The 21,089-nt window shown below is 39.0% G+C and overlaps 1 protein-coding gene across 3 annotated transcripts in view; it reads right to left on the reverse strand.

Annotated features, from left to right (window-relative positions):
• Positions 1-21,089, reverse strand: part of LOC122549709 (dual 3',5'-cyclic-AMP and -GMP phosphodiesterase 11A-like) — a 298,915-nt gene that overhangs the window by 26,136 nt on the left and 251,690 nt on the right. For 2 of the 3 annotated variants that reach the window (XM_043689586.1, XM_043689585.1), the window contains 4 exons: positions 4,959-5,059; positions 3,836-3,913; positions 2,517-2,580; positions 373-447 (listed from right to left, as the gene is read on the reverse strand). In XM_043689586.1, coding sequence (XP_043545521.1) covers positions 373-447; positions 2,517-2,580; positions 3,836-3,913; positions 4,959-5,059 — 318 coding nt within the window. Of the gene's footprint in view, positions 1-371; positions 448-2,516; positions 2,661-3,835; positions 3,914-4,958; positions 5,060-21,089 lie in introns of those variants that run through there. The other variant, XR_006311644.1, reaches the window with a different exon arrangement.

A 21,089-nucleotide genomic window follows, 5' to 3' on the forward strand; every position in this document is an offset into this window, starting at 1 on the left:
GCATCATAGCAGTATAGAGCATACATAATGAGATGAGCAGTGGAAAACTGTGTGAGGTAACTCACGAGAGCTCACAGAGAAAAACCCTCCGTGAAACTCCCTGAAATTGGCACAACCAATTTTTGGTCAAACTCAGCCCAAAATCCCCCATGGAGAATAAGTGAAGCATTTATTGAAAACCTTAAAAAAAAACAGATTTGGGGTCATTATTATACAACCAATTTTTAATTATTTTGAGAAACATAAATCAATGTTGCAAGTCTGCAGATACATTAATGTGTGACATTGATAGAATGAGTGATTGGAGACAACAGAAAACCAAAGTCAAGGTTTACCTTTAAAAAAACCCTGAATTTAAAATGTAATACTTACAGCTGGTGTTAGCTTCAGTTCGACCCTCTCTCTGTCCCCTTGTTCAAAGAATTCACTGGTTACCAATTCAGCTACCTACAATACATAAATGCAAACGCTCTAGAAATTTATTTGGACTGATTTCAGATTGACTAGACCCACATAATGGTTTAAAAATGACAAACCAAGTTCATACACACTATCTCACTCCATGCGATGTTACCTGCCTTTTCTGGCCAGGAAATATAAGATTAGTAGTGACCTATGTTTTGTCCAGTCGTTTGTGGATTCTACTACATGTATAATTTTTCTATATCTGGCACAGAGACAGAATTGAAACTGGAACTTCAATTGTTTAAGAGCTACAGATCTTCAGGACGGGCAGTTGTCATAGACCCAAAGCTTTAGTGATGAAGTAGGACTATTTTTAAAAAAAAACAGTGCACACAACACATGTTCCTAATAGTCACTTTGGCAGACACAAGCAAATATAACCAATCTCTCAGTTTTCTCACAATGGTTATGCATGTTTGTCAAACGTACAGCAAAGGGCTGTGATTTATGCTGAACTCTTCCAAAAATGCCATCATGTTACTCGTGATGAAATTGTGGTGAGGTTCTTTATGCCTTCTTGTGACAATAATAATTTCCCTTTAATAAAGAGCAACATTTGAAAATCAATACCTTATCGCACAGAAATCACTAGTCGTGTAAATAGGACTGTGCAATGTTGCATATGTAAATAGGTTCTGGTATAGTTAAACCGATTGCTTCATAATTCACAAAAAGAATAAATCATTTTTCTGTCACCCTGAATGAGATTAGGTGCAATATCTCAAAGAGCAATTACTTTTCTTTATCTAATTTACAGGGTGCAGTAATTAACTTAGGACATTTTTTGTACTTGAAGTCCACATCATGATGTTGAGTGGGTGCTTATTGCTTACGCCGAAGGCACTATGAAAATCCTGAAATATCATAGAACATAACAGGGTTGGTTCCTGGAAGAGCTCAGGCTGTATATACAATCTTTGGCAATCTCAGAAAAGATGTTCCAAAGTGGTTAATGTGTATACTATTGCAGCAGTAAGAGCAAACTTTTTGTCACTGCGTGAAACATTGCACTTTCATCAGAGCCCAATTTAATATTCAAATTTAATTTGCATTTGTTGCTTTTATACTTAGTTTGGAATTAATAGTCTTGAAATATAAGTTTTAAAGTTTAGCTTTATCTGGGTCATTCATCTTGTTCCTGAGACACTTTAAATAACATGATAAATGTACACGTTCCAAAAGCAGAGCAAACTCATGGATTCCTGGAGATTTGCTTTATTGAGGACAACAGCCTCTTTCTGGACATTTTATCCCTTCATTTTGCAAATGTCGGCATCATTATGTGCATGGTCAAATCATGGGAGGAAGAGAGGAATTTCGATATTGCTTTATTAAAGCAGTGAAGCAGTGTTAACTAACATTAGTTGCACAAAAAAAAAATGCAGATTTGCACTATAACAGTGATCACACCACATTTGAGAGACCATTTATTAAAAAAAACATTTGTAACTGCACAAGTATAAGAACTTATCCAGAATATTAGCTTTTGCAGCAGGAGCAAAATGTACTTACAGCACAACAGCCCATGATAAATTGTCAATATTGCAAACAGTATACAATTGGGGCTAAACTCAATTATTGTTGAACTCCTACTCAAATATAACATTTTCCTTCCATAATTTATGCATGTCACTTTCTTGGCACATAGTGTCCAATGTTGTCCAATTCGATATTGATATTCTGAAGGTCAAAAAAACCCAAGAATTCAGATGCTAGGAATTGAAAAGAAAACAGAAATTGCTGGAGAAACTCAGCTGGTCTGACAGCACCTGTGGAGAGAAAGCAGAGTTAATGTTTTGAGTCCAGTGACCATTGTTCAGAACCAGATCTTAAAAGTTAACTCTGCTTTCTCTCTACAAGTGCTGCTAGACTTGCTGTATTTCTCCAGCAATTTCTATTTTTATATTCTGAAGCCACTTTTAAGCAACAAGGGAACTTGAGAATATCAAAGGAAAACTGAAAATCAATGTATGACTTTAAATCTATTAATACAACATCTTTCTTACACTTTTTATGCCACATCATAATGGGGAAAGGCTTCTGGTACTCACCTGCCGCGAGATCTGCCAAGGTTTTGTAACTGCGCCTAAATCACACGCTGTCATCAGCATAGATCTGATGTTGTCAAAATAAAATGCAGTAGTCATCTCATGGCTACTCATGACAAATGAAATTGAATGTGCCTGTAAGAAATGCTGGAACAATTTGAGCTTGATCATTACAAAAACATTTTAAATGCTTTATTATAATTTATTTGCTCCTTTCTATTGGAACAATGTACCTTTTTCCCCTCCCCTCTGGAATTTCTTATTACATTTTCTGTTCAACTGAACTACTATTTCTGAATCCTGTTACTTTACTGTTGCTATAGTTAGCTGCCTCTTGGATACACTGCATGGCTGGTTGATGAATCCAGGGAGCAAAGCACGAGTAAAAACTGTGCACCAGGTTGCACAAGTGAATTTCCCAAATAATGTAATGAACATTACAGCATGCAAATAATTCTTAATTTTGTTTCTTAGCAACCTTGACTATCATCCAGAATTTCTTTTTTTTTTGAAAACGCCTGTAGTTTTCCATAGATGACAAACATGATAATAGGTGGGAAACAATCACCATTAAAGTAATTGAGTGGTTCCAATGTTATCACGTACCCTCAGCATGAAACTCAAATAGCTTATCGATGTCAAAAGAACTCTTTCACTGAATTATTTGAGAACTATTGATGGATACTTGTTTTCTATTCTCATAAAGAACCCACTAAAGCAACATAAATCCTTGGAACTGATAGAGTCAGCAATGTTGGTAACAACTGCAGGAAATAGTGTTCCCTGCCGCTCACTAGTTAACCTAACAGTCATCCACCAGCGTCACTTATTCAACTAGACAGGCATTCAATAAGTTGACCATAAGGGCCATCAAGATGGAGATGTCCATGACACACATAGACCAAATTCAAAATATTCATGGAACAGCATTTGTATCATGACTTGATTGAGCAAATGTGCTGTAATAATTACTAAAAATGGATGCATCTCTTCAAATTCGAAATACCCTAATGTTCAGGCATTGTAAATGACATCATAAGTTTTCAGATTGGGTTTAGTGTTCATTTTATTCACAATTATAATTGATTAAGTTCCTACTGAAACTGGATAATAGGATTCTGTCTCTCCATTGATCCCCCTGCTGGCAAATGCACCATTTGATGTGGAACCAACACACACAACTTGCATTTATATGGTGCCTTTCAAGGAAGAAATCAAACAAAATTGTGTTCAACAGTGACATATTACTTAGATTTTATTAAAGTATTGCAATCACATACTGTATGAACAAAAGACAAAACAATTTCAGAATCCTAAGTTACCTCAACATTTCTCTGTGCTTCTCAAGACACCAGTTTAGTTCCCCAGACATTACATACTCAAAGAATTTTGTGCGCTGCCTGCATTTAAATGAGATAAAGGAAATGTTTTACTGTATCTGTATTGGATAGCAATGTAACATTACAATTCTATACACGGTTGATATACTACACTCAGGGAAATTAGCACATTCCAACAAACCAACAACTGACTATGCCATATAACTGCTGGCATCTAATTAGCTTCAGTCAGCAATAAATATTGATATATGAGCAATCTGCTAATTATTTGATTAAATGAAACGGGTTTTAAAATGCTTACTTTAACATACTAAAAATACAAATGACCAGTAATACAGACCAAATTTAACCAGCCTATTATAATCAGTGCATCTGATAAAGTTCATACATAGTACAGCAATAAACTTGGTCAAATAACTTGCTAATCTCCTCAGTACCTTTAATTCAATGAATTCTAAGCTTTCAAATAACTGTTAAAATTTAGCTTGAGAAACAAATTTCAATGCAAATCACCTTGACACCAATTCTCTGTGGGAGTTTGTGCATTGTTATAGGTACTGATAGAGCGTTGAGTGGTTCCAGTGGTTCTCACCTTTCTATAGGTCCACTTTGTACATGTCCAGATTTACAAGTCACAAAACACACACAAAGAATGAAGAAATAACTTGTGCTGATACCACACCTTATCACTTTGCAAATTACTCTAAAACCAATGGATTATTTTTGAAAATCAATCACTTATTACATGGGAGAAATATGATGGTGCAGAGAGGGGAATAATAGATTGAATGCTCGAGTGATATTAAAAGATAATAGCAGGAGATAATTCATAGCCCCCTGAGTCGAGTCTCAGTTTAAGATCCTATCCAAAAGATAGCATTTCAAATACTGCAATCTGTATTTTGTTGAAGTGCTTGCCCAGATTATGTGATGAAATAAGATCTGAACCATCTGACTGACAGGCAAGAGTGCTACTAACTTTACAGCTGGCTATCAAACCGGCAAAATGGTACAATCACTAAATAGTAGCACGTTAATAACATGCATTATAATTAACCTATATGGAATATTTGTGTTGCATTTAATCTGTAATGGAAAAACTTACTCAAAATAAAGCGTGAGGTCAGTAGATAGGATAGCTTGTTTTAGCAGCTGCATCAAATTGCTGTAGTCTTTGGATGAAAGGTTGGCAAAAATGTTGTGTCCCTAAAGTAAAGAGAAAGATAATCATACTGAGGTGAAAGCCACTGGATAAATATATGCTACATTTTCAAAGGTGAAATTCAAGTTGCAATTTCTGTGTTACAAGAACTTAGCAAAAAGACTTGCATATTTATTTTGTTAGGTTTCTTTATTTTTATAGCAATTTGCTTATTTGGAACTATTTTGCTGTATTTGTCCAGCACAATCTATTCACTGTTCAAGATAGAAATTGAGGATAAGTAATAGCTGATATTTCGTAACTGATATTATTTCATGTGTATGTGAAAGAAGCAAATTAGTCATGTAACTTGAGGACATAGCAGTGGTCATCAAAGTAAGTAAATAAGAACTGATTATACATCATTTTTACATCTGGATATTGGTAAAAAATCAAAAAGGAATATGAATAACATGGTTATGATGTCCTGATCTGATTGCTGTAGTCAATGCACTGCAGTCACAATCCCAGTGTACCGGGGCCTTGCTCCTGTCTATGAATGCAATCAGGGTCATAGATGGGTCAGTTATTCCAGATGTGATGCTCAAAAGGTGCTCAGGAGAGAAAGCGTAGAGACAAACTGAGAACAGTCAACTTTGAAAATCTAAGGTATTTCATGTGTTTGTCAAATTCTTGTTATTCCAGGCCAAGGCCAAGTCTTAGGTATCCCTGTGGACACCACAATTACTCATCACTGACCTGAACATTGCTATCTTTCCAAGATCCAGATCATTGGGACCTCAGGAAATATGAACAACATAAAATCTGGTAGGTTACTGCATCCTGCTAGGAGACCAAAACTGAATACTGAATGATCACAAAACCAGGGAAATGGGTTGGAATTTGTGTGGAATCAAAGAGAATGGAAAAATGTGTCAGTGTGTCTGAAATTCATCCTGAAGGGGAGTACGCCGGCAGAACAGGGAGCTCAAACTCTAGTTTAGATTCTCATAAAATACTTGACAATTTCAGCAATGCCCAATTCCTTCAGAATGGCAATGAAATATAAACATAGGGTATGAGCGCAGACTAGGAAATTTGTCCCAGAAACTAGAACATTACAGCTAAGGCCAGCGGACATATATCTTATGAGACGGTAGACCTCTCATTTGTGGAATCATGAACTCTTTGACTTTGAAGTTGATTTGGTTAAAGCTGTTGCCAGGTTTGATCCATGAGGCAATATCAGAAACAGAATGAGACAAGAATGTAAACTCTACGTCAGTCTTAACTAAAGAACAGGCAAAGAAAAATCTATGTGCAAATCTATTGAATGAATTTTAACACTTAAATATACTCAACCATGTTGAGTATATTTAAGAGTTGTGGAAAATAAAAACATGTTGGATGAGGTAATAAATTGACACAAATAGATGATTGTCATGCTAACAGGAAGCAGAGAGTAGGCATAAATGTGGTCTTTTTCTGATATGCACGATGTAATGAGTGGTGTGTCACAGGGATCAGTGCTGGGATCTCAACATTTTAAAATTCATCTAAAAGACTTGGTTGAAGGGGCTGAAGATATGGTTGCTAAAGTTGATGATACAGACAGTAGGGTCGGCAGGTTGTTAAAAGATCATAAGGAGGCTACACAGAGATAGAGTTAGATTAAGTGAGTATGCAAAGATTTGGTAAATGAAGAATGTGGTAAAATGTGAAATTGTTCATTTTGCCCAGAAGAATAAAAAAAAACACATTACCTACATGGTGAGAGACTACAAAGCGCTGAGATGCAGAGAGGGATCTGGATGTCCGATTACATGAACTACAAATGGCTTGTATGCAGGTATAGAAACTAAGGGAAGCTAATAGAATTATTTAATTTGAATTAATCATTAAAGTTATTAGAATAGAATCCATACAGTGTAGACACAGACCCTTCGGCCCAATAAGTCCACACCAACCCTCCAAAGAGTATCCTACCCAGACCTATTCCCTCTACCCAATATTTACCCCCCAACCTAACATACGCATCTCTGAATACTATGGGCAATTTAGCATGGCCAATTCACCTAACCTGCACATCCTTGGACTGTGGGAGGAAACCGGAGCACCCGGAGGAAACCCACACAGACACGGGGAAAATGTGCAAACTCCATAGTCACCTGAGGCTAGAAATTGAACCCGGGTCCCTGGTGCTGTGAGCTAACAGTGCTAACTACTGAGCCACTGTGCCGCCCCAGTTATATAGTTATATAGGGCATTGATGAGAAGACATCTAGAGTACTGTCTACAGTATTGGTCTCCTTGTTGAAGGAAGGACGTAAGTGTATTGGAAGCAGTTCAGAGAAGTCATTCAAATAGGCAGGGTGCCTGATGGGGAAAGGCTGGATAGGTTAGGCCTGTGTCTATTAGACCTTAGCAGTGTAAAAGACAACTTGATTGAAACATATAAGATACTAATGGATCGTGACAAGGTGGATGTGGAGGGAATGCTTCTGCTTGTGGAAGAATCTAGAACTAGGAGTTACTGTTTAAAAATAAGGGATCGTCCAACTAAGACAGAAATGGGGAGGTTGTATTTCTCACTAAAGGTGACAAGTATTTGGAACTTTCTTCCTCAAAAAGGAGGTGGAAGCAGAGTCTTGGAATATTTTTAAGATAGAGGTAGATGATTTTTTGATAAGTGATGGGGGGTGAAAGGCTCACGGAGATATGCAGGAATGTGGAGTAATCAGATCAATCGTGAACTTATTGAATGGCAGAGCAGGCTCAGGGTCTGAGTGGCCTAAAACTGCTCCTAGTTTATACATTCTGTGGGTCTGTGCTGACCTCTGGTGTTTAGATAAAGTTACCGTTCTGCATAAGCAAGCTCTGACAATGAGTATTTACAGGTTATTCAACTGAAGAAATCATTTGAGAGGAAATGCAGTTTTCCGCTATCTGACACTCACATATACTTATTTTTGAGAGGACTTGCTGGAGAGTAATTTTAAGTAGGAGCCAGAGTTGACTTACCCACCTCCCTTTACCAAGTTGTACTGGGTCACATTGCAGTATCCTTATTATTGTTACATCTGAATCAAATTGACCACTGTGGTTCACTACTGCAGTTGGGAATGCATTCATGAACTGAGCAACTGTTATAAATTATCTGTAATTTATTATCATAAATTATTTGTAAAAGAAATATTATAAACTAAATAACAGTGAAAACAAAGTGACTATATTCATCTAGATGGTTTAGCCTGAATTCTCCTACATGCAGTAAGTTTGGGCTGATTTAACTCTGAGATTTTGTATGTACATAAGTGGTGTATTTATCACTTGCACAGAGTTTCCACTGAGCGCTAATGAGTGTTGCTAATGTTTACAGAGTGACTAACAGCCAATTAACCTCATAATGAGGGCTGCAATAGTGGAAACAATGTTCACATGCCACTTTTAATGACAAATACCAGCATTAAACATGGGCAGTGTGTAGGCAAAATGAAATCACAATATATACCATCAAAAATTCAATCAGGAACTTGACGTACTTAAATCAGTCAGGCAACAGGAGGTGCACAGCAGTTGGAAGATACTGGCAATGAACCCTGAAGCATGCTACAGGGCTCCTGTGATAATACTTGCTTTGAACTGCATAAGGCATTTCTTGGACTAAGCAGAAATGTCCTGAATGAAAGGTGCTCACAACTGCAAAGTGGATGAAAATATCACTGCATTTTCCATTAACACTACTACTGAACACAAGAGCTAGCATGGACTTCTTCATTCAGTGGCTTCTTACAGACATGCTCTTCCTAAATAAAAAGGGCTATCGGTCAATCCATCATGTTGAAATATCAGCAAAAAATAAATCAGCAGGTAGTGTTTTAAAATGGTTGATTCTGTAATACAGATCTCTACATTGAGTGTGAAAGTAGAACATATCACACACACTATGGAGCACCTCCCAATGTGACACTTCTATCAACTGAAGTATAGAATGTTGCAGCAGCAAAAAAAAGGTATCAAACTTCCACTCTACATGAATCATTCAGTCTAATCCCCTTCTCCTGCTTCCTTCATATACAATTTCCAGGCTGAATTGTCCACATGTCTATCGGCTTTCCCTTTACATCAAGCATCAGCATCTTCTTGATCGTTGTGAATACTTGCCTGAGCTTCTTATGCCTTCACAATGAGAAGCTGTCCAGATGTGGTGTGGCTCATGGTGCCCTTACCTAGCCTTAGATATTTCAACAGTTCTGAAAGCAAGTCGCTATACTCGAAATGATAAAACTGCTTTCTATCTACAGATGCTGCCAGACCTGCTGAGTTTCTTCAGCAACTTCTGCTTTTATTTCAGATCTGCAGCAGCTGCAGTTCTTTGTTTTACTTTAGCTCAACCTTCTATTGGTTTTATTGATTGCTAGTCTGCATTAATAGTTGGACATGTTCAGCATTAAAGACAAAAGTTGTTTTCACCTTAATCTTTGGCACTTCCAAAATCTTTAACATAGTTAAGAATAAAAGACACAATGCCACATGTACTTTGCAACTGCCTGTATTAAATTGCATCAGCCTTTGCTCCTCCTATTTTCATTCAATTCATTCTGTGCTTTTTAAGCTGCTTCTCTCAGTTGCACTGCACTCCTTTATTTGTCATGGTGTACAAATTTAGCCACTTAGGATTCTGAATTCAGCTCATTCCACAAGTTAGAAATTGTTATGATTTCAACACTAAGCCTTAGAAACTCATTGAAGATTTTTGCCACTCTTATACAACTCTTCTAAAAAAATGCTTAAACCATATATTTACCATGGATGATCCCCATTTATGCCATAAGGAGGAAGGAGGGTAGGCATGAATTGCACAGGTGGGAAATCCATATATTCTAGGCCACTTGGAATTGGTGTTGGGTTAGAATAAGTGCAGCACAGGAACAGGCCCTTCAGACAGATTCTCTTTAGGCTGTTCCAAGGGACTAATGCATAGCATGAAGGCTGAGAGTTTATGGAGGAGGGACAATTGCTTGTCCAGGGTAGACCTAACACTTGTTGGAATGATATGATCTGAAATGATTTAAATCCATTAAAAATGTTAAAAAAAAAACAAATTGCAACTTTCAATTAAAGTGTAAAAGTAGGCACCCACCGCTGGAGTACACTGATTGACATATCATTGAGTGTAGCTCAGAAATAACATTAGCTATTTCTTCCTACAGTATTAATAGGCTTCATTGTTTATATTTCCTAAGAGTTCTTATTACAACTATGCCTATGACATATGTTTGGCTGAGTTTCAAAAGCTTCAAACCACTTATCTCAACAGGAAACTGAGTTCATATTTTGTTGGGCAATTTTAGAAAGTTATTAAATGATGTCTTTGATGTAGACAGTGAATAAACGTTTAGCTGCTTTTGCAAAATAATGATTACTTGAGATTTAATTTTTCTGTATGGACTCAGTAAATGAGATTCTTCTTTCAAATTTCAAGTGTTCGAATTAAGAGCTCACTTAGATTGTTAGAAGTTTATTTTCTTTTTCATCACTAGATGGTTCCAGTGGCCTGCTCTCCTGAATACTGAGAAGGTGGCAATGAAGGGGCATGGGGAAATATGAGGATTCATGAAGATGACATGGAGGGCAAGTGTGGAGTTGAGGGATGAAGACTGGCGGACCTAACAGTCTTTATTATAACTATGCTGATGATTTGGAGAACTGGAGGCAGGCATCACATGGTCAGGAAGGAGGGATCACATCTGGAATGAGACATAGTCTGAATGAATATATATTTAAGGGATTTAGGAGCAGTGTGGGAATAGAACCGGTGAATCTTTCCTTCTCCATTTTAAAAGCTTAAAATTCAGTAGTCTAGTTAAAATATTAACAAGATAGCTAACTCACGTGACTGAGGGACAGTTATCAGTCAATCACCTGAAGCCTGAATAAGTCCTCATTAGGTGTTGGTTACTTTTGAAGTTTAACTAGTGTCAGTCATCTCTGTTCACCTCAGTTCTACCCAAGAGAGGGTTTGTTGAAATTGCACAATCTGTAAGCTTCGCACAGCCAGGAAAGAGAGATCACGTCCAGAGTGAGACACAGCCCAAGTCAGTATATAGCTCTGGGATTTTACAACAGTGTGGGAATTTGATGCAGAGGGGAAGCAATGCTTTTTGCTTGCATTTTTGGTTAATAATTTGTAAGGTGTTTATTAACAGGATAAATTGAGGCCCAGGATCTTGGGCCTAGCATAATGCAAATAGAAACATCACACAAACCATAATTGCACTGGTTGGTAATAGCTGCTACTTTGACTATCTACTATAGTTAACTTTCAGGTTGAAGGTAAACAGGAGAAATATTCATACATGGCAAACTAGAAGACTAGAAGGAAATTAAGAACAAATTAAGTAAATAAAAGGGATACAGAACCAGACAATCTGATGTACCTGTGTGGGAGCTGGTGGACCCCACTGTGATGCACAGTGACCACATCTGCAGTAAGTGTCCTTTGCTTAAAGATCTCAAGTTCAGAATTGATTAGATTAACTACCTCAAATTTGATCAGTGGTTGGCACAGGAAAATGTGACTCTGAGGCAGGTAGAGGGATCCAGAAGGTAGTGCTGAAGGAGCCTCAGCTATTGGGATTGTCCAACAAGTTTGAGATTCGTGACCTTGTCTGGAGAGCAGCAGAAGGATGAGTGGGAGGATGAGAAAACTGACCATAGCCATTCAAGAGGGAGAGAAAGAAAAATGTGGTTGTAATCAGGGATAGTACAGTCAGGGGAATGGACAACGTTCTCTGTGACCAGGATCAAGAGTCCCAAAGACTATGTTCCCTGCCTGGTGCCTGGCTTCAGGATATCCCATCTGGGTAACAGAGGAACTTGGAGTGGGAGGCGAAAGGATTAGCTGTCGTAGTTCATGTAGGTACCAATGATATAGGTGGAAAGAGGTTCCAGCAAAGCAATATGAGCAGCTATGGACTACATTAAAAAGCAGAATGAAAAGGATAGTAATCTCTGGATTGCCATCTGAACAATTAACTGGTTGGCACAGGGTCGACAAGATTAAAGAGGTAAATGTACATTGGTGAGGGAGACATTTGCGGGACATTGGCACTAGTACTGGGGAAGGAAGGATCTATTCCAATGGGATGGGCTTCACTTGAATCATGCTGGGACCAGAATCCTGGAATCATATACCTAATGCTGGAGACAAAGCTTTGAAGTAAATTGTTAGGTGTTCAGTTGCCCGGAAAAGTATAAAATCAAGGTAGGACTGCAGGCTAGTGATAGGATTGATTGTCACCAAAAAACAATATAAAGGGACAGAGTGCGTGAATGCCATTGTACCAAGGAACCATAAACGTGGAGAAAAAAATCGATAACAGAACAAACTTCAAGGCTTTCTATTTTAATGTAAAGGTGACCTGATGGCACAAATTGAGGTAAGTGAATATGATTGCAGCACCATTACAGAAACACTGTTACAGGGAGATCAAAACTAGGAATTTAACATTTAGGATTATTTGATAAAAGCAAATTACTGCGGATGCTGGAATCTGAAACCAAAAGAGAAAATGCTGGAAAATCTCAACAGGTCTGGCAGCATCTGTAAGGAGAGAAAAGAGCAGACATTTCTAGTCTAACTGACCCTTTGTCAAAGCTTTGACAAAGGGTAAGTTAGACTCGAAACGTCAGCTCTTTTCTCTCCTTACAGATGCTGCCAGACCTGCTGAGATTTTCCAGCATTTCTCTTTTGGTTTTAGGATTATTTGATCTTTGGGAAACACAGGAAAGCTGGAAAAGGTGGTAGAACAACATTACTAATAAGAAATGGGAACAATTGTGAGGTGATCTAGACTTGCATGATATAGAGTGCATTTGGGCAAAGGTAAAATATAACTAGTGATAGAACACATTGGCAGCAGCAATGTACAGACCGCAAATATGCACTCTCAGGAAAAGGCTATGAATCAACAAACAAGAGGAGCATGTAAAAATGGAGCAATATTTTTGGGAGACTTGTTGATTGTGTTAAGCAAATTGGAAAGGGTAGACATGACAACAAATTCATTGAATGCATTATGGATAGTTTCCTAGATCAACACGTGGATTCAGCCAAACAGCAAGCTATCCTGGATCTCATAATGATTAATGAATCAGGTTTTAAAAATGACCTCAGATTTTAAAATCCCCTACGTAGTCGTGAATATAACACCATGATGGAATTTAATATTCAGTCTGAAAGTGTGAAAACTTGGGGAGGAAACAACTTAATTTTACTTAAATAAAGGAAATTACAATGAAACGAGGATAGAGTTAGGTAAAATGAACTGGGTGGTTAGATTAGCGGGAATGACAGTAAGCAAGCCATGGCAGACATTTTAGGAGGTAATTCATGATTCTCAGCAACAATCCATCCCAGTAAGGTGGAAAGATTCGAAGAGTGATAAACCAACCATGGCAAATCAAGGAAGTTAAGGAGAGTGTAAAGTTGAAAGAGAAAGCATAAAGGAGATGAAAGTCAGTGATCACCTCAAAGACTGCGATGAATTCAGAAAGGAGGACTAAAAAGGTAACAAAGACAGAGAAAATAAACTACCAGGGCAAACTAGTGAGGAATATCAAAACTGACAATAAGAGCTTTTGTTCAATACATAAAAAGAGAGAGATCAAAGTGAACATAAGCTCCTCAGGAAATGTATTTGGACATGCAGTTATGTGGAACAAGGAAATGGCACAGGAGTTAAATAGATGTTTTGCACCACTCTTTTATATGGTGCAGGTATTTCAAGCATACTATTATTATTCATGATGGGGTGACACATGCCAATGTCCATGGAGGAGGAATGAATATGGGTTGGTGCCCATGTATAATGCCCAGGCTGTGGCTCAGTTGCAGCTTTGAGATTGTTCAGAGAAAGCAGTGAGCTAAATCCTCCAAGTAAATCCTTTGGTTTTCTTGTCCAGTTTTCCTGGCAGCTATCCTGTTTCGTGAGTTTGGCCAGATGGGAGTGCAAATATGAATGAGGTAAGTTATGGCGTTAACAATACATTGAATAATCAATCATTAGTGTCTCACCACTGCTTGGTGAAAATCTTGTCTTGCTGCTTGTGATCATGACCATGGTGAAATGAACTTTGCCACTTGTCGCTTTATTGTATCACTCAGCTCCATATAAAATTCCACCATAACAGTTTGCTGAGACATTATCTTACCTTGTGAATCCATGCAGCTTGCTGTGTATTGAGCTATTATTGTACTGATCATCCTCAAATCACTCCTACCTAACTTCCACATGATCTCTGTAACAGCTCATTTGCAATGGTGTAATATAACTTACCTCTGAAATACTCATCAAATTTAACATTTGCAGCCTTGAATTTCAACCATCTCATCCAACCAAACAACACATTCCACTGAGCTCCCTGCTGTTGTGGCTACAGCTTTGTGTGCACTTAGAGTCATACAGATGTACAGCACAGAAACAGACCCTTCAGTTCAACCCGTCCATGCCGACCAGATATTCCAACCCAATCTAGTCCCACCTACCAGCACACGGCCCATATCCCTCTAAACCTTTCCTATTCATAAACCCATCCAAATGCCTTTTAAATGTTGAAATTGTACCAGCCTCTACCACTTCCTCTGGTAGCTCGTTCATACACGTACCTCCCTCTGCGTGAAAATGTTGCTCCTTAGGTCTCTTCTATATCTTTCCTCTCTCACCCTTAACCTATGCCGCCTAGTTCTGGACTCCCCCATCCCAGGGAAGAGACTTTGTCTAAGGCAGCGATGTGATCTTTAGTGACCCCTCTCTCCACAATGTCTGGATCCTCAATCAGACACTGGGTGTCTGCAGTCACTCTTAACTTTCAGAAGGTGCAGTTATGCCCCTCATAATTTTATAAACGTCTATATGGTCACCCCTCAGCGTCCGACACTCCAGGGAAAACTCAGCCTCTCCCTATAGCTCAAATCCTCCAACCCTGGCAACATCCTTGTAAATCGTTTCTGAACTCGTACAAGTTTCACAACATCTTTCCGATAGGAAGGAGACCAGAATTGCACACAATATTCCAACAGTGGCCTAACCAATATCCTGTACAGCCACAACGTGACGTCCCAACTCCTGTACTCAATACTCTAACCAATAAAGGAAAGCATACCAAATACCTTCTTCACTATCCTATCCACCTGCGATTCCACTTTCAAGGAACTATGAACTTGCACTCCAAGGTCTCTTTGTTCAGCAACACTCCCTCGGACCTTAAGTCTTAAGTGTATAAGACCTGCTAAGATTTGCTTTCCCAAAATGCAGCACCTCGCATTTATCCAAATTAAATTCCATCTGCCACTTCTCAGCCCATTGGCCTAACTGGTCAAGATCCTGTTGTAATCTGAAGTAACCTTCTTCGCTGTCCACTACACCTCCAATTTTGATGTCATCTGCAAACTTATTAACTGTACCTCTTGTGCTCACATCCAAATCATTTATATAAATGACGAAAAGTAGTGGACCCAGCACCGATCCTTGTGGCACTCCACTGGTCACAGGCCTCCAGTCTGAAAAACAACCTTCCACCACCACCCTCTGTCTTCTACCTTTGAGTCAGTTCTGTATCCAAATGGCTAGTTCTCCCTGTATTCCATGAGATCCAACCTTGCTAATCAGTCTCGCATGGGAAACCTTATCTTGATCATAGAGTCAAAAAGATGTACAGCACGGAACTCGTACATGCTGACTAGATATCCTAAATTAATCTAATCCCATTTGTCAGCATTTGGCCCAAATCCTTCTAAACCTTACTCATACACCCATCCAGATGCCTTTTAAATGTTGTAATTGTACCAGCCTCCATCACTTCCTCTGGCAGCTCATTCCATACACGCACCATTCTCTGCATGAAAAAGTTGCTCTTTAGGTCCCTTTTAAATCTTTCCCCTTTCACCTTATAACTATGCCCTCTAGTTTTAGACTCCCCTACTCCAGAGGAAAAGTTCTTTCTATCTATGCCCCTCTTGATTTTATTTACCTCATAAGCCTCTGTCACTCCAGGGAAACAGCCCTAGCATATTCAACCTCTCCCTACAGCTCAACCCTCCAACCCTAGCAATAGCCTTGTAACCATTTTGTCTTTGGTGGTCATGTTTCACCTTTTTGAATACTCTCTCTAAATTTCACTGTCTCCCCAGTTCATTCTCCTTTGCCACCATTAAGACCCACAATTTATCACAAACTTTTGATCACCCTTCCTAATTTCTCTCTCATTTACTCAGTGTGACTTTGTCTCTTATACCTGTTCAAAGTACTTTGGGGCATTTTTCTACACTAAGGTCCTTACACCCATCAACCCCTCAGAAAACGAACAGGAAATGACATCACCACAAACCCCAGGAACCCCATCCAGGAGTAAGATATAAATAGAAAGCAGGAGACAACAGCCTCGCTTCACTTGGAGGTTGCCACTGATGATGTTACCTAGCCAGGTAATGAAACGTCTGGATATCAAATCTACAGCTCAGCGAGCAAACCTACACCCTAAATCCTTACATAAATGTTGTTAAAACCGATCGTCAATTGATTGGCTTACACAGAACAGATGCAAGATGATTGACCTTCATTGTTTACCCATGTCTATTCTGGCCATTTTATGAAGCATGTTAGTCAATTTTAAAATGACTGATACTACCCAGGGATCATGGTCTCCTACAGTTGTCACTGGCTCATAAGGTGTCTTTCTACTTTCTTTCAACATTCTGGAATAATTGCCAGCTGTGCCTCACTTGCCTTAAGGTCTTGTAATCTGCCTAAGATTTGATCTCATTTATATCATTCATTGATTTTTAACTATGTTTTTTTTGCAAATACTTGGACAGAAAGGTACCCTTCAGAATATTTACCATTCTTCCTCGGAGCTCATCTGAAGTTTTTGATCTATCTATACCTTTCCTCTTGTTTTTGAAGTACATGAATTTCTTTTTACTGTGATGGTACCTCTTTTATCCTCTTTGATCAATCTATTATCATATTTCTGCATTTTCCTATATTTCAATAATCTCCTTTCCTCTTCCCTTGCAAGATTTAGAGATATCAACTTCCCTCCTTAGTTTATACCTAATTGTTTAGTAACCTACTTACGTTCAATCCATCAGAGTAACTTGTTTTAGTAGTGCATGGATGCTCAATGTTCAGCATATCTTTAAATGTGCTTCATTTGGCCTTTTATTCAAGTGTTGTTAAGGAACTCTAACTTCATTTGGTTTGAATTTGATTGTTATAGTATTATAAATCCAACTTATGGTTTGTGAGTATTCATGATTTTCAAAGTGCCTACTGTACTCCAAGATGCTTGATATATTGTCAGGAACCTGTTGTGCATTACATGAACTTGTGTTGATTGTGGCAAAGTGGCAGCATTGGCTTTCCTTGAGGGCTTTGTTTGATCTTCTTTGAAACCTATGAAGAACGAGAAGTGATGGGGTTTATAATGGACAACCAGCTCTTTGTCCATGCCTACAGTGAAAATGACCCTCTCTAGTTCCAAACTAGATTTTTCCCACAATACATTTGGATGATCAGAATCTCCTATTAAAATAACTATCCAGTTCTCAAGCCCTTTCTATCTCTTTGGTAGTCTGTGTCATATCCCTAGTGTAAACTTATATTTTGTCCTATTAGAAAAGTCTTACTACAATAGTTCATTTTGTACTTAGCCGTGCATGCAGGATCAACTTCTTTGACTCCTGGGTGCCCCTGGCATTTTATGGCACAGAAATTTCTTTCCTGTCAAATCTGTTCTCCTGGAACATTGTTCATACAGATTCCTGACTGATGATCTGTGAATTCTCTGACTGCTCACACTGGATCTGCCAGACTGATCGTGGCCCACTCCCTGGACGTAGTGAGACAGAGCCTCACATACAATGACTGCCCTAAGAGAATGACTGACTGTGTCTAAGCCCGTGAATTGTGAGCAGATGCTGCCTTTTACTGAGTGTTCCAGAACCCCCTGACTGACAACACTCACCCTTGGCTGAAGCATTTGGTTGATGCACATGCAGTGTGTTTGCTATGCAGTCTGCCAGTACATGCCAGAGGTCTGAGACTGACACAACTCTGGGCTGTACAGCAACATGTCAACACCCTTGACTGATCAGTGCTGACAACCATGACAAGGGTCCTGGCTTTGTTTCTGTGCTGAACAACATGACAACACAGAAGCATTCTAAGTCTTTAAGGTCTGATTGTCGGCTCATGTACAAACTGGCAAGGCTCAGCAGAGATGCTGTAAGCAACTAGTTAGGCCTAAAAGCAAGTGTGTGCAAGAGAACAAACAAGGACTCTGACCTGCTGCTTGGACCAATCCATGAGATGAGTGCCTACCCCTGTGTCTTTGTAGTAGCCCTGTAACAAGAGGGGCCAGTGCATTCGAAGGTGCAGCATTAAAGTGCAGGCATATACTGAAAATGGATCAGATGATGCAGTGCCATGATGATGCAGTGAGGCTGGTGGGTGTCAGATGCTAATCTCCATGGATGTGTGAAGTTCATGTGGGCACTGCCGATGGAGCTGACTGTTGGACAAGGGGTAGATCCAGAGGAACAAGTGGCAAACTGGAGTCACCAAGTTGCTCTGAGTTTTACATCAGGAATTCTCAGTACCCAGTTTCTACCAGACAGGTTACAGAATTGGATTCTGCATGCGAATGAGGTGAGATTAGGTAGTCATGGAAGTGATGTGTGATAATTCATGTTAATCCGCCACTCACTGGTGAGAATCTCAAGTTAACATCCAGGAGTTGGTTGGAAAATGCAACTCCTTGGTGTCAACATCAGGAAGGGCCTGACTTTCCCAAGTTCTCAGCCCATGTTGTTGAGAGCCTGGAAAGATTCCATTCAAAATATTTTTTTAAAGTGACATTGATTGAATGTTAATTATTTGCCAGGAAAACAGGGATACCTTTTCTGCTCTATTTTAAAGTGGTGATCAGATATTTCACAACTGCCAAGCAGTCGATGGAGACTGTGTTTAAACAATTCATTCAAAAGATGGCACTTCTAACACAGGACCACATTTGCACTAACACATTGGTTTGCCAGTCTTGATACTTTGCTCAAACTCTGGATTGTGACTTCAACCTGAATTCAACTTTAGAATTCAAAGATGACAGGTTACTAACTCTCCACTGTTTAGAGTCTCAAACAGCATATTTGGTTGTTGGAGGTCTACCATCTCAGTTTGAGAACATCTCTGCAGGAGTTCCTCAGGATAGTGTCATAGGCCTACTCTGATTCCTCAGATACTGAAGCAGTTCATCATAGAATCATAGAACCCCTACAGTATGGAAACAGGCCCTCTGGCCCAATAAGTCCACACCAACCCTCTGAAGAGTAACCCACCCAGACCCATTCCCCCACTCCATTACTCTACATTTACCCCTCACTAGTGCGCCTAACCTATACATCCCTGAACACTTTGGGCAATTTAACATGGCCAATTCACCTAACCTGCACATCTTTGGACTGTGGGAGGAAACCGGAGCACCCAGAGGAAACCCACGCAGACACGGGGAGAATGTGCAAACTCCACACTGACAGTTGCCGGAGGCTAGAACTGAACCCAGGTCCAAGGTGTTATGAGGCAGCAGTGCTAACCACGTCAAATGCAACAAGAGCAAGATGATTTTCAAGCCAGCTGCTACTTGACTGTCACCACCTCCTCAAACGTCCACTCTCTCCACCACTGACACACAATAGTAGCAGCGTGTACTATCAGAAAAATGCACTGCAGAAATTCACCAAAGATTCTTAGATAGTACTTTGCAAACCCGCGACCACTTCTATCTAGAAGGCCAACAGCAGCAGATGCATCGGAACACTACCACCTTCTGCTCCAAACCACTGACCATCCTGACTTGGAAATGTGTCACCGTTCCTTCGGTGTAGTTGGGTCAAAATCCTGAAACTCCTTTCGTAACAGCATTGTGGGTGGAGCTACAGTATACAGGATGCGGTGGTTCATGAAGGCAACTACCATCACCTTCTCAAGGGCAACCAGGGAGGGCAATAAAATGATCAGCAAAGCACAAGACTCACAAGTGGGGATAAAAAATGGCAGCTACCAAGCAACTCAGCCTACCAGAAAAACATTTAAACGTTTTACTTCTGTGGAGCCAGAAATAACAATAATGCTGCTGTTGATTATTCAGATTGCCCACAGCTCTGCAATCTGAACTAATCTGCAGGTCATTCGGCAGAGTAGAAAATTCCTTAATCCAATTGACAAGGTGTTGAATGAATAGCATCTATATTTGTTTGTTCCATTTAAATAAGGCCCCTGCCCAATTTACTGGAATTCTCATTGATGTCTTCAGAAAAACATTTGAATTAGGTTGACCATTTTGTACTACAAAGTGATACAAATTCACTTGCCAGGCTGCCCCATCACCTTTCTTTGAAGCCAACTTGTCTTTTTTAAACTGCAAAACTTCACAGGACTCGTGTGCTGTATTTTTTTTAAGTTACTAAGAATTCAAAATGTTCAAAAGTAAAAAAAAACAAAAAAATGCTTTTATGGTGTCTCTGGGCCATATTTGGACGTTAAATTCGAAAACGAGAAAACGAGTTTGAGGATTATTATTTATTTAAAAATTCCTCAGATCTTTTTCATGTTGTTCCCTATGGATATGGAAGATTGAAGCTGATTTATATTTTAATCTTCTTTCACTGAATAGCTTACGATACATGAATGATGAAAACTGCTTTCTATTGGGTCTGTGTTTGGAAATGTTCAATTGCCTCAGGGTTCATTAATTATTCTGGATAATTTTTTTTCTCTTTTATGTGAATGTAAAACAGTCACTGATTCAACACATTTGCATTTTAGGGAACAAAGACAAGATGTGAGCCAGTGCTTTCTCTCTCTTTGGTCCCAAAAGTACTCCTGTAAATAGGATATTAGCATTTACAGGATTGTCACAAGTAGTTGAAATATATTGGCTAATTTAATTAAAGGTCACAATAATATATTCATTTCAATTTGTTTCTTTTGAGGAAACAAAGGCAGCATGGTAACATGCTGTAGCTGTTGTTTA

This window comes from Chiloscyllium plagiosum, chromosome 5 (genome assembly GCF_004010195.1).
Source record: "Chiloscyllium plagiosum isolate BGI_BamShark_2017 chromosome 5, ASM401019v2, whole genome shotgun sequence".
Taxonomy (NCBI): domain Eukaryota; kingdom Metazoa; phylum Chordata; class Chondrichthyes; order Orectolobiformes; family Hemiscylliidae; genus Chiloscyllium; species Chiloscyllium plagiosum.